Here is a 12,514-nt window from a genome sequence, read left to right as displayed (position 1 = left end):
TCCTTTTATGGCAGTTGTCACTTCTACCCGCCGCGTCCATTTGGGTTCTCATTCAACATGGCAATCAAGCACTTCTGCAACATCCCTGAGGACGTTGTCGAGTGATTGAGAAGCCGTATTTTCATCGATTTCGACGCGTATTTCCATGTCGTTGACTCGTCGTTACCCGTCTCTTATCAACTTCGATCTCTCCCTCACCAAACAAACACATCACCCGTTCATAGCAACGCATTCGCACTGACTAGTAGCTAACGAATCTATTGCAGAACAAGAACACCTAGACTACATAAAGATTGATTGCCCGATAATCACAACAAAGACTTGCAGGGTAGTGCCTCGACATGGCGAGCACCACACCTGGCAATGGGGCCCCTCCGGGTGACTCTTCGGAGCGAACAGCTGAGCAGTTGGCCGCTGTTTATGCAGCTATGATGGTCAGGCACCACTGCAAGCTTTCTTGACCTGGAAGTACTGACCTACCTACAGGAAGAGCTTGGTGTTGGTAGAAAGGATGAACTACCACTTGCTGATCGAAACGAGAACGTTGTCGTCGATACAAGTGTAATCAAGAGACGTGATGTCACCGCTGGTCCTGGTGCTTCGTGGCATAGTAATCTAACTCATCTCCATGCCTTGTGCCTTGCTAATATCTTCAGACATTGTTTTCGACGATGTCAACCCAGCCGACGATGACCTTGACTCAATTGCCGAAGGCCAATTGTATCGCCTCCGAAACATGGCTCTTACTGGAAGTAGTCAAATTTCCGGAGGTAGTGGAGGCCGTGGAGGCCGCGCAGACCGTGGAGGTCGTGGAGGGTACAGAGGTCGTGGAGATCGTGGAGGCTTCTCACAACGTGGCGGCCGTCATTCATCTGGTCAAGAGCCTGCTTACAACATACCACGTGGTGGTCATGCATCACCTGGTCGAGGTTTTGTTCCTAACAGGTTTGTATTCCTGAATCAGCTCAACTAATTATACTGACAAAAGATAGACAACCACCACCTCACCTAGCCACGTTCACCCAGACATTCTTCAACGATGCTCGACAGGGTATCAACGCTAGGGCTCGAGTCGACAACATCATTGCTGGTCTACGGGCAGGGGAGAATGGAGCAAATCGGACTCGCCGAAATCGAAAGTCCAAACAACAGCAATCCCCAGCAGTCAATAGTGGTCAAGGACATCTGGCAGCTCCAAGACAAGTATCGAATGAACCTCCAGCAAGAGTCTTTCGAGAGCCTGCTGCGGCGATGTTTTCTCTTGCTAGCGTAAATGCCTTCCTGACTCATGCGGGACTGAACTCAGATGAGCCTCGCTCATCGCGTCCTTCTGGTTCGTCTCGTTCAGCAATCCAGCCAGTTGCAACTGTCAATCCTACTTCAGCTGTTCACAGACCAGTATCTGCTGTTCCGGAGGCTGAAACCAGAGGACCGCAACCTAATGGTCAGAGCTCAGTCAGAGTTCATGCGCCACAAGTCAACTCGACCGTCAACCCCAACAATGCTCACATTTCTCAAGTACAACCAATTGTGCATTCAACGGCTTTAGATAAGAAGCTACCAGATTCAACTCTTGACGCCCAGCAAGCATTGAGCCAATCACAACAGAAGGTGGCAAAGCCACAAGTTGAGAAGCCTCATGTTGGATTAGGAGGGTCAAGATTTGCTAATCCTCCCACGCCCGGACCAGTCCCTCTAGTATCTCATCAAGTACACCGAAACGATGAGAATAGAACTCCATCGGAAATTGCCTCTATACAAAGTCAGACTCCGCCAGTGCTTCACCAACGACCCCCAGTCATCAACGAGAACGAGAATTCATTCCTCACCACGAAGGATCTTGGGCCATCCGGATCTCAATGGGGTGGTAACAGCATTGCCAAGATAAAGCGAGAGCACGGTGTGTCTGTACAAAAGAACAAGGATGCCAACATCAGACCAGGCAAAGCCCGTCTCCTTACGTACAATCCGCAAGACAAGTTCTATACTTTCGAACTGGATGTCGATGGTAAAGTTGTTGTCCATGAGTTGCTCGATGCTGCTGTATGCTTTACACTTGAGGGAGGACCTCAGGGGAGAGTTATCGCCTTCCAAGCCGCTGATAAAGGTCAATTGTCTCCAGTGTGGAACTTGCTTTTCAAAATGCCGTACATGGCCAAGAACTTCTATGACACCGCTCGACCTACTTCCATTTCCCCCCTACCCCTTGCTGCAGCTCTATCTACAGCATCTACCACAATAGGAACTTCTAATACAGAGCAGACAAGCGAACAAAACGATGTCGTGATGTCCGAGGAGACATGGCAAGCCCCAGCCAGGGAGCAAAGCGAGATGTTGGTTGATTTCTTTGGAAATGACCCGGAAAATCAATCTCAAACCTCAGAGAGCAGAATCAGCAGTCAAGTCTTCAGCTCATTGGTTGAATTGGAAGGGGTTGCGCCGCTCATTTCCTTCTCCGATCATGGAGATGATGATCCAGAAGTGGGCGGGGCAGGCTCTCAGGTTCTGTCAGAAGCCATGATAGAGATGCTTTCTGCAGGTAATACCGAGCAGATTCGAGAGATTCTTGAGAAGCTCGACAGTCGTCCAGAAGGAACATTCCTCCAACAGCTGACTGCGATTGTCACCAAATACGGCTTCCCTGGGGCATCGCGATTGACGGCAGGAGAGCTGCGTGATGGAAAGTGGGCAACCGCCTACGCAACGGCCTCTGAGAGAGTTCTCAGCAACTTCCTTTCTGACTCCGAGATCTTCAAGGAGCTTCCTGATTTCGTGTCCTTAATGTGGGTGTCCAACACGAGCAAAAAGGTGTTGGAGCTAGCCATTTCCCAGCATCGTCGACTTTCAATCGAGGAGCTTCTGAGCCACCGTAAGAATGCGTATAAGGTCCGAGTAAAGCTCATCGACGAAGAGGATCTGAAGTACCGAGCTCCAGCACAATCGCTTTCTCGCCCGGCTGGATCTGCTCTTGTAGCTCCACATGTACCTGCACCTGTACCTTCTGTTGCACCTGTTACAGTCGAGCCTGCCCTGATCAAAGCTTCCCAAGAGTGGCAAAACTTTCAACAAGAGCAAACAGACATGTCACGATGGGACGCTATCCTGAATAATGACCGAAAGCCACCCCCGAGAACCCAAAGTGTCTCGAAGACTAAAGGACATGTACCCAGCAACTCTGACTATGATCGTCTTGCACAGACATTGGAGGGTTTCCACATGGATCGAGAACCAGTTGGCAATGAACAGAAGTCATCTATTAGCAAGAGCCAAAATGAACCCGAGCATGCGGTCTCCAATGCCATTGGTACTGAGGCTGTCCCTCCTCCACGCCCAATGAGCGTTGCTAGTAGAGCATCGACCTCCGCATCTCAATCAATGACCGAAAAGCTCACGAGTGCATTGACAATGCCCCTTACAGCTTCTCCTAGGATCAAGACACAGATCAGCACTCTCAACACACGCATGAAGATGATTGAGGGCCAACTGAGTCCTGCTGGAACCAAGACAGGCGACAATAGCATTGTCATATCCAAATCTACTCAAGGTTCGATGCCAGCAGAAGAGTTTAGCCCATCTATCCTCAGCGAAACCTCGACTGTCCGGAATGCAAGCACATTCGTACAAAACTCGATTGTGGTTCCTCAACAATATCTTCTCGCTGCTCCTCCGAATGCACATGCAGCTGACCCAAGTCGCTCTACATCACCGTCAAGCAGCCTCGTAGTTCATGTTTCTCCTACCGTGGCCCATGCTGATCACCTCCCGGAGACTGCAGCAGCCACACCAACTCCGAGTTTACCTGCCCCAATTGCGCAACCAACAAAGGGTCATGGTCTTTCCGCATCCAAATGGGCCAGTGCAGAAAGCACTGCCGGCAGCGCTACAGACAGCACTGCTGAGAGCACTGAGCAAACTCACGATCGATCGTCAGGAGCCGGCAGGCACCGATTGAGCGCAGCCAATGCTCCAGTCTTCAAGCCAGCTTCGCAGTTGCGATATGACGACAACGTTCACCATGACTTCCAACCCAGTCGCATCCCACTTGATTTCATGTCGCCACCGCCTATGATTCCTGTACAAGAAGGGTATGTTCCACTGGTAGCAACTGTCATCACACGCGATCCTCACACAGGCGTATTTAGGGAGACTGAGGGTTTGTTAAAGGCTGGCTCTGTTCCTGTGCTGGCGCACATGCCTGTGTCCCTCATGGGCCCGCCTCGGAATCAAGAGAACATCCCAACGGGGTTTGTTCCTCCTGCGCCTGCGTCGTACCAGATGCCGTCCTTCCCAGCTCGATCAGACATGCACACTCGTCAACCATCCGAGTCCTCCGGATCCGAGATCAACTTGAGGTCTGGATTTGGAAGCAATCCTCTTTCTCCACTAGGTCTAAGAGGTCGGAATGATCCTTTGACAAACATTGCAAATATCAGAAGAGCATTCTCGCCCGATCACCAAGAAGAGATGGACATGCAAGCCAAACTTCAATCACGTCTGAACAGCAGCCTTGCTGCAAGACAGGCCAGTCTGTCACCTGCTCACAAGTAAATTCAATATTGCACAAGGGAAACCGCAAGCTGAGAATGTACTTGGAAAATTGATGATTTGACTTGACCTTGATTCCATATGGAGCTGATACGATACGACGATATGAAAAACGACTGACCATGAGATATGACCGACATTGAGATATTGATGCATGACAGAACATTTGCGAATCTGGTTCATAGAGGTTGTGATGGTGAATGAACAGAAGCGGAAAAAATCGGCATGCAAAGCAAAAAAGGCAGGGTGAATGGCGAGGTATTCAGGCTTGAGGGCTTCGGAATAACCTTGTTATCGGATGTTTGTAGACTGTCTTCCCTAGGCTTGACAATAGAAACATGCTCTGCAATATTGCTGTCCTCTTGAATGTGATGCATTACCGTGAAGTTCGAACATAAATGCGTGAAATGATCCACTTCAAAATTATGGGTGGCGAAACGAGCATTAAAAAGGGGCTTCGGCTCCAGCATTATGATCTGCGCATCTTGTGGTCCGTTCTTCTGCAGGCTGGAACGATTGGGCGGTGAAGGTACCCTTGAAACTGGCACCGGCGCCACTAAGAAAGTGAAGCAACATATCGAACCACGAAGAGCACTATCTTTGAAAGCTTTTCTTTTACCTACTCTGTACATATCATAGAGCTGTAGGCATATCAATCGTTCAAGATGCCTGCCTCGACCTCCATCCTCACCACCATGAGCTCCGTCAATGACCAGACTCCTACCCGTCTGCGAGGAGTCTCGCAAAAAGCCACTACCGCATCGGCAGCCCCTCCATTAGAAGTCAAAGAGCATGATTTCTTCTGGACATACACCGAGGAACCTCATCGGACAAGGAGACAAGCTATCATTAAAGCTCATCCAGAGGTGAATACCTCTCCCCAATACTTATACATTCAATTGACTGACTGATGTCCTTCTGCAGGTCACGAAGCTCTGCGGGCCAGAGCCATTAACGAAATACCTCGTCCTCGCTGTTGTTTCCTTACAAGTGCTTTGCGCATACATGTTGAAAGATACACCGTTCCTGTCTTGGAAGTTCTTCTTGACGGCCTATATAATTGGAGCGACTGCGAACCAGAATCTGTTTTTGGCTATCCATGAGATCTCTCACAACTTGGCTTTCAGATCTCCTAGTGCGAATCGCATGATTGCTATCTTTGCCAATCTACCTATTGGGATACCGTATAGTGCCTCTTTCAGGGTACAAATTCTCTTCTCTCTGCAAGAATCAGATCGCTAATGCAAGGGATATAGCCATACCACCTCACACACCACAAATCCCTCGGCGTCGACGGCCTCGACGCAGACCTGCCCACCGCCCTCGAAGCCGTGTTCCTCGACTCCATCCTGGGCAAAGCATTCTTCTGCACCTTCCAAATCCTGTTCTACGCCATCCGCCCCATCTTCGTCTACAAAGTCCCCTTTACCAGCATCCACTTCGCCAACATCGCCATCCAACTCCTCTTCGACTTCCTACTCGTGAAACTCACCTCCTTCCATGCCTTATGGTACCTAATCCTCTCCTCCTTCCTAGCAGGAAGTCTGCACCCCTGCGCAGGCCACTTCATCGCCGAGCACTACATCTTCGAGAAACAGCCCGCCGCAGCAAGAGATCCGTTAACCAATACCCCGGTCCCGGAAACGTTCTCGTACTACGGAGCGCTGAATATCTTGACGTATAACGTGGGCCTGCATAACGAGCACCATGACTTCCCGGCCGTGCCGTGGAGCAGGTTACCGGCGCTGCATGAGCTGGCGAAAGAGTTCTATGCGGATCTGCCGCGGCATGAGAGTTGGGTGGGGGTGATCTGGCAGTTTGTGTGGGATCGCGAGGTCGGGATGACTTGTCGGGTGAAGAGGAAGGAGGGGGGGAGGAAGGTAGGGAGTTGGACGATGGAGGAGGTGCAGGCTTGAGTTGGAGATGCTGTTGCGGCTTTGGTATGATATATTTTATAATGAATTGGAGACATTGCAGGCGTTGAGGTTTGGGGAAAATGTATAGAGATAGACAGACGCAGTTCGCTGTTTTACATAATCGAATACGTTCTTTACACACGCAGCACATCTATGCTTCAGTGTTCTAGCAGTCAGAAAGTGGTAGAGTGAAGTCTGGCATTTCGTAAACACGCAACGAAATGATCAAAAGCAGTGAGTTAAGTTCAACTGATTTGAATTGGTAAATTAGTTTTCCCATTAATTCGTAGACATGCAACGGAACAGGCTTAGAAACAGTAGAGCACACTTCCCACATATTTTACGCAATCGAATATATTCTTTACACACATATCACAGCTTTCCTTCACTGTTTCAAACCAAGGCACGCAATCACGGCATTTCTTCATTGTTGGCTACTCACTTCCTCCCCCACTGCCATTCATCAGCCAGAGCAATTCCTCCGCGTCGATAAAAAAGACAGCCAACCTCCCCATCGTACCCCGATTGACCAAATGCACGCACCGCAGTTGCAGAAAAAGAGAAACCGTTCGTTGAGACAATAGAGTACAAGTAGTGTCAGATAGGAAATCTTCGTAATGTGTTTGTGTGTTGTGCAGTCCGTTACAGGAATAGACGGTTTGCCACCCATCCATCCATATCCCCTTCACATACCAGTCAATCAGACAAGTTTTGCGAAGAGGACGATTTTTACTATGATCTTGACCGCCAAAATGATTTGTTCGCCTTGCTCAGATGAGCACTTACATACCCCAATCCCTAATCAACTCCAAGAAATTAGGAGGAGTAGTTGGTTAGAAGAAAAAGTAGGCAAGCAGGAAGCTGAGCAAACACAGTCCGGCAACAATCTGCAGAGGTACGCCTTGAGGAGCTTGATGGACTTGTTGGGCAAGTTGGTTCACTGTCTCGTTGCTGGTCTCTCCCTTTGCTACCTTTCGTGCTCTGATCCCGGCCTGTTCTGTATACGTAGCGATGGTTGCTTGGGCTTCTGCTAGCTTCGCCTTCAATTCTTCCATGCTTTGTGGCATCGAGGCTGCGATGGATGGGTTGGATGTAAAAGACTTGGCATCAGCCACCGAACGAGAATCTTCATCACTGTTCTTCCGTCCTGTTTGGGGACCAATCGTTGAGCGACGGGTCTCAGGGGTAAAGGTTTCTTCAGGAGGAGATGGTGAACGGTTTGTGCTATAAGCAGGAGGTGCTGTAGATGGGGTCTCGTGCTGTTTGTCGTTAGCGGCTTGTCAAACTGAGGATATCGAATGCTTAGCGTACAGATGCTGATGTGCCATTGACCCCATTCTTTAAAGGTGTGGCATCCGCACCGATTCCGTTGGCACCTGCTGGTAGATATACAACTCGGATCTTCTTCTCCTGGACAGACGACTTTTCGGCTTGATCGACATGCTGCCACTAGATCAGATTAGCCATCTCGTACCGTGATCTTTAGAGAGCAGTGTTGCCTACAATCTCGGTGATGTTGGTGAACTCTTTATCGGAAGTGACAGCTACAGATTGTACCAGGAACTTGTCTCTGCATTTGGCATCGATAGGGGGCTCCTGCTTCATAGCTTGGAGAAGAACTACAGTAAGTGTCAGCAACAAGAGACAGAAGATCTTCATGCCCATCTTGCGCATACCAGTAACCTCGACTTCCTTGCCTGGCTCGATCCTGCCGGAGTTGGGGCGGACACAGTATCTGTACATTCAGTTAGAATCGATCACTCGGGGATATCTTCGTGGATGCGTACTGCTTTGGCGCCGTAGTCTTGACCTATTTGCGCACAGTCTTGTTAGAAAGGTTCTGCATAGTCTCGATCTTCGGATGGTATCGTACCTTGAAAGCCACTGGAGTCATGTTTGGATTTCTAATCTTGAGTGCTTGCGACACCTCCGACGTAAATGGTCCTGTTCTGCTGTCAGAATACGTCCGCAGACAATGCGAAGCAAACATACGGTGGAAGCCCAGCTCAACAGGATCGATCTCGACGGACATGGTGGATGGTGGTGGATGCGAATTCGCAGTTGGAAATAGTTGGTTTATGATGATGTTGCGGGACGGAAACGAATGTCGGATCGTAGCTTGAGCGAGGCTAGGCCGGACCGATCTAACGTTTGTAAGGAAGAGACAGAGGAGGAGGTGCAACGTAGATCGAAAGGCGGAGGATATTAGAAGTTTGAGATGTTTTTGACAGTGAGGAACTATGAACTTGTGACAGTGGTCGCCAGACTCTAGATGTGTTTATGGAATTAAGTTCAGCCGTTCCGGAGGCCAGCACCAAACGGCGTCATTGGCCGCTAGATTTGTGGAAGTAGTACGCTAGCCGTTTCGAACCTGGTGGGCTACTGTAAATGCTCCCCACGGCCTTGTGCAATTATATTGACCACTCCACAACTTTTCTTTTCAACAACTTTGACAACTCTTTTCAACTACCACACATACCAAACTTTAATACTTCTTGTCAAATACCAACATACATTCTACCATCATGGCACCATCAGACCTCGCACAACTCCTCGAAATGGGGTTCGAGCAGGAGAGAGCAGAGCTTGCAGTGAAGAAGACTGGTGGTCGTAAGTTTTGCGCTCTTCTCTCATAGCAGCCTTGCATGTCTAACAGATATACAGTCCAAGGTGCAATGGACTGGCTCGAGACCAACCAGGATAAGCCTATCGAAGAACTCCGAGCTCCTGCAGCCAACGACGACGAGACGAATCCCAGCATCGAGCCCGCTGCTTTGAAGGAGGGCGAAGTCGCAAAGTCTCTTGTCTGCGACGATTGCGGGAAGAGATTCCGAAGTGAGGCCCAAGCCAGCTTCCATGGCGATAAGACGTAAGTCTCCACTCAACTCTGCGGGGATGGAAGGGTGTTCCTAGTACTGACGTTTATGCTAGTGGCCACGAGAACTACTCCGAGAGCACGGAAGAGATTGCGCCCTTGACCGAAGAGGAGAAGAAGCAGCGTTTGGAGGAGCTTCGGGAGAAGATGAAGGAGAAGAAGGCCAAGCAGGCTATCATTGACAAGGAGGAGCAGAAGCGGAACGAGGTACGTTCTAGTTCTTTCCCTATACTACCACTACCTCAATCATCACCTACAAAACCCCAGACATACCGGAGAACCCTGTATTTCCACATAACTAAAGCTAACACCTTGGCCAACAGAAAATCCGAATGAAGTCAACCAAGGAGGTCCAAGATGCGAAGGAGGAGCTCGCCAAGAACGAACAGATCAAGGCCGCTGCGAAGAAGCGTCAAGAGAAGCTCGACGACATGGCAGCCAAGAAGCGTATCCAGGACAAGATCGCCGCCGACAAGGAAGCTCGTCGCCTGAAAGCAGAGACCGAGAAGGCAAACCGTGAGGGACGCCAAGCTCCCATTCAAGCTGAGGTGCCAGATGCCCCAGTTGTGTCAACTGGTCCACGAAAGGAGGCTACCGAGGCTAGACTTCGACTCCAAACAAACGGAGGTACCGTCATGAAGACCTTTCCTGTCGACACCACACTTTTCGAAGTTGGACAGGCGCTTGAGACGGAGAACGGTGGACCAGTTGAGAGCTTCACTATGACTTTCCCACGGAAGGTCTTCTCTGGCAGTGTCGATTTCGGAAAGACTCTGAAGGAGGCTGGTTTGGTACCAAGTGCGGTCCTGATTGTCAAGTAGAAACCAAATTCCACGGTGTTTCTGGAGGCGGGGTGCATATTTCCTTTTGCGATTATTTTGGCATGGCGGGGTCGGGATGCATGGATGGAGTTGTGGAGCGTTGCGCTTTTTTTTTCCGCTTTAATTTTTCACATTAGCATAGGTAACAGACATCTACCTATTAGGCCAGCCAGATACTAAAAAGAAGCTTTCTGAGAGCAAGTCCTTCATTCTTTTCATGACAAGTGAATACCTGATGTTTTGTCTCAGCAAAGTTCTCCAGCAAAGTCCAAAAGTTTAACATGTACAAGTAAGACGCCAAAATCTCCAACTCCATTACACCATGCTCGTTAGCAGTCTAGTAATAATCCACCCACACACCCAGAACGCCGTGTCCGTTTTTCTGTTCAGTTATACATTTAGCCATTTAGTCGCTGCCTCTTCAAATCTCCTCCAGCGTCGGCACCAATAGGTCCATTAGCTGGTAGGTCTGTCAATGGCGTCCTTCCATTTGCACCAGCCGTTGCACCCGCGTTGTCGAATCCTCTCTTGACTGTCGTAGGTGGCTTATACTGACTTCTGTTGCCCATGGGACTTGGACTGCCGGGAGCACCAATCCGTCTGGCAGCATCGAGTTGCGGATTTATGACATTAGGTCTTGCAATAGGACCACTCAGGGCTGCAGATTGCGTTGATCCTGGGACGTGCTTCAAATCTCGAGTAAGTGGTTTGGATGACTTATGGTCGATTCCTGGGGTTTTTCGAATGGATGGAGACTCGGCATGAGGGTTGAATGCTGGGAAATGGCTGGGTATAGGGGCTGGAGGTCCTTCAGTGGCTTTACCTTCTGGAATCATTTGTGCTGCTCGAGCTGAGAAGAAGCCTGCTCCTTGTGGCGGCAAGGAAACTATGTCGCTGTCTCCTCCAGAAGACGGCAGTTGCTTGGCAGGAGATACTGGTGCTGATGGTGGTCCATTACGACTCGGTTGATTCAGAATTCGTCGTCCAACTGGAGGGTTCAACTGTGGGTTTGGTGGTCGTGGTTGTGGAGCTGCTTCTGAATTCGGACGAGGTCCAGGACCTGCCCAACTCGTAGATCTTGTAAGGCCACCACTTGGAGTTTGAGGTTGTGGTTGATTAGCATTATTTTGGGCTGAATTGGTTCCTCGTGCAGGAGCTGCCATTGGTTGCGGTCGGTTGACTGGCGGTCGATTTTGGTTGGGAACCGTTCCATTTGTTGTGTTACCAGATGGTCCATTGTTGAAGTGGCGGGATGGGATTGGTGGCTCTGTCAGAGCAACCTCATCCGGATGAGCATCCGGGTCTGCCACGTTGAAGTCTGCTTCATCGAATTCTAGGATTGTTAGTCTATATACACTATATCATGGGATGAAGACGCACCTCCAAATTCATCCTCTATTGTATCATCAGTGGCTAAAGGCGTCAGCTATGCTTCCTATCAATCGAGCATCATCAAGCCCACCGTTATTGGCTCCAGCAGCTCCATTCTGTGACTTGTCGTCGAGCAACTTCGACTCCGCTTCTCTCTTGACCGGTGTATAGTCTGAGTGTCGATGTAACCTATCCACGTCCCATTTCGTCGGCGCGGCCTTGACTTTCGAGACGTTCTTCAAGTATTCCTTGTCGTAGATGCAATTGCCAAGGACATTGCCAAAGTTCCTCAAAGCTCTCTTCAAAGCATCCGTAGTTCCTTCCTTCTTAGCCTTCTCGAACGCAGCAGCTTTCCCTTTGCAATTCTCCATATGTCCATATCCGATGTCTTCGTGAAATGTGCCATCTCGAAGAGTAACACGTACAATAACTGATAGGCCGAGATTGACTCTGAAAGTCTGCGGGTTCTCTTCTACGAAGTCCACCTGGACTTCCTTGATTTGACTGGACCAGCCATTAAAACCGAAGACTTCATTCGCAAGTTGTATACATTTTTCGGCCGCAAGGTAATGTACCTTTTGTCCAGACGGTCCAGCTCGGGATGAAATGTACTCAGGACCCAATTGCTTCTCCAGGCGACTCTGTAGTGTTGCAATTTCTTGCGCGGTGTATTCCGAGAGTCGTGGTTTGACTTCTTCGAAAGGATTTGTTATTTGTTTCCCACCAGAATTGAGGTGCTGCTCGCCAGGTCTGTAGACGGTCAGTATTCAATGGCATTTGTAATGGAATGATTTATTATCATACGCCGGCATCTTGCTGTACTTTACTCTAGCAATTCAGAAAGCTTCAGCACGTCACATTGGACGCGGTTGTTGATATAAGATGATTTTGTCGCGTGTTGTGTTGCCTTTTGACGCGACTCGAGAGGAAAGCGATGACCTAATTCGCGTGGAGATCACACGATCACATGACTGCATACATTTGAG

General features: G+C 49.4%; 6 protein-coding genes across 6 annotated transcripts; 3 read left to right on the top strand and 3 right to left on the bottom strand.

The window, feature by feature from the left end:
- Nucleotides 1–3,670: 3,670 nt before the first annotated feature.
- Nucleotides 3,671–4,815, top strand: LY89DRAFT_688599 (uncharacterized protein). Its single transcript, XM_018215738.1, has one exon. The coding sequence runs from the start codon at nt 4,051–4,053 to the stop codon at nt 4,546–4,548; it is 498 nt and encodes a 165-aa protein (XP_018066488.1). The 5' UTR covers nt 3,671–4,050; the 3' UTR covers nt 4,549–4,815.
- On the bottom strand, nt 4,637–5,414 carry LY89DRAFT_222764 (uncharacterized protein). The gene has a single exon (XM_018205965.1). It carries the CDS (start codon nt 5,175–5,177, stop codon nt 4,725–4,727), a length of 453 nt encoding a protein of 150 aa, XP_018066487.1. The 5' UTR covers nt 5,178–5,414; the 3' UTR covers nt 4,637–4,724.
- Nucleotides 4,916–6,474, top strand: LY89DRAFT_688598 (sphingolipid delta4-desaturase). The gene is made up of 3 exons (XM_018215737.1): nt 4,916–5,411; nt 5,470–5,748; nt 5,802–6,474. The coding sequence occupies exons 1-3, from the start codon at nt 5,211–5,213 to the stop codon at nt 6,459–6,461; spliced, it is 1,140 nt and encodes a 379-aa protein (XP_018066486.1). The 5' UTR covers nt 4,916–5,210; the 3' UTR covers nt 6,462–6,474.
- An 820-nt stretch (nt 6,475–7,294) lies between these two features.
- LY89DRAFT_593942 (VAMP-associated protein) lies at nt 7,295–8,493 on the bottom strand (the record flags this gene model as incomplete). Its single annotated transcript, XM_018209775.1, has 7 exons — nt 7,295–7,720; nt 7,773–7,904; nt 7,965–8,080; nt 8,138–8,196; nt 8,249–8,271; nt 8,335–8,405; nt 8,454–8,493. 7 exons carry the CDS (start codon nt 8,491–8,493, stop codon nt 7,295–7,297), a joined length of 867 nt encoding a protein of 288 aa, XP_018066485.1.
- A 434-nt stretch (nt 8,494–8,927) lies between these two features.
- On the top strand, nt 8,928–10,359 carry LY89DRAFT_709976 (uncharacterized protein). The gene is made up of 4 exons (XM_018217794.1): nt 8,928–9,071; nt 9,126–9,330; nt 9,393–9,543; nt 9,660–10,359. The coding sequence occupies exons 1-4, from the start codon at nt 8,987–8,989 to the stop codon at nt 10,155–10,157; spliced, it is 939 nt and encodes a 312-aa protein (XP_018066484.1). The 5' UTR covers nt 8,928–8,986; the 3' UTR covers nt 10,158–10,359.
- Nucleotide 10,360: 1 nt separating this feature from the next.
- LY89DRAFT_624575 (uncharacterized protein) lies at nt 10,361–12,429 on the bottom strand. Its single transcript, XM_018211048.1, has 4 exons — nt 12,333–12,429; nt 11,620–12,278; nt 11,538–11,570; nt 10,361–11,490 (listed from the first exon to the last, which is right to left on the bottom strand). The coding sequence occupies exons 1-4, from the start codon at nt 12,338–12,340 to the stop codon at nt 10,556–10,558; spliced, it is 1,635 nt and encodes a 544-aa protein (XP_018066483.1). The 5' UTR covers nt 12,341–12,429; the 3' UTR covers nt 10,361–10,555.
- Between the last annotated feature and the right edge of the window lie 85 nt (nt 12,430–12,514).

This window comes from Mollisia scopiformis (assembly GCF_001500285.1).
Source record: "Mollisia scopiformis unplaced genomic scaffold LY89scaffold_22, whole genome shotgun sequence".
NCBI lineage: Eukaryota > Fungi > Ascomycota > Leotiomycetes > Helotiales > Mollisiaceae > Mollisia > Mollisia scopiformis.
This window is presented reverse-complemented; position numbering and strand designations above follow the sequence as displayed.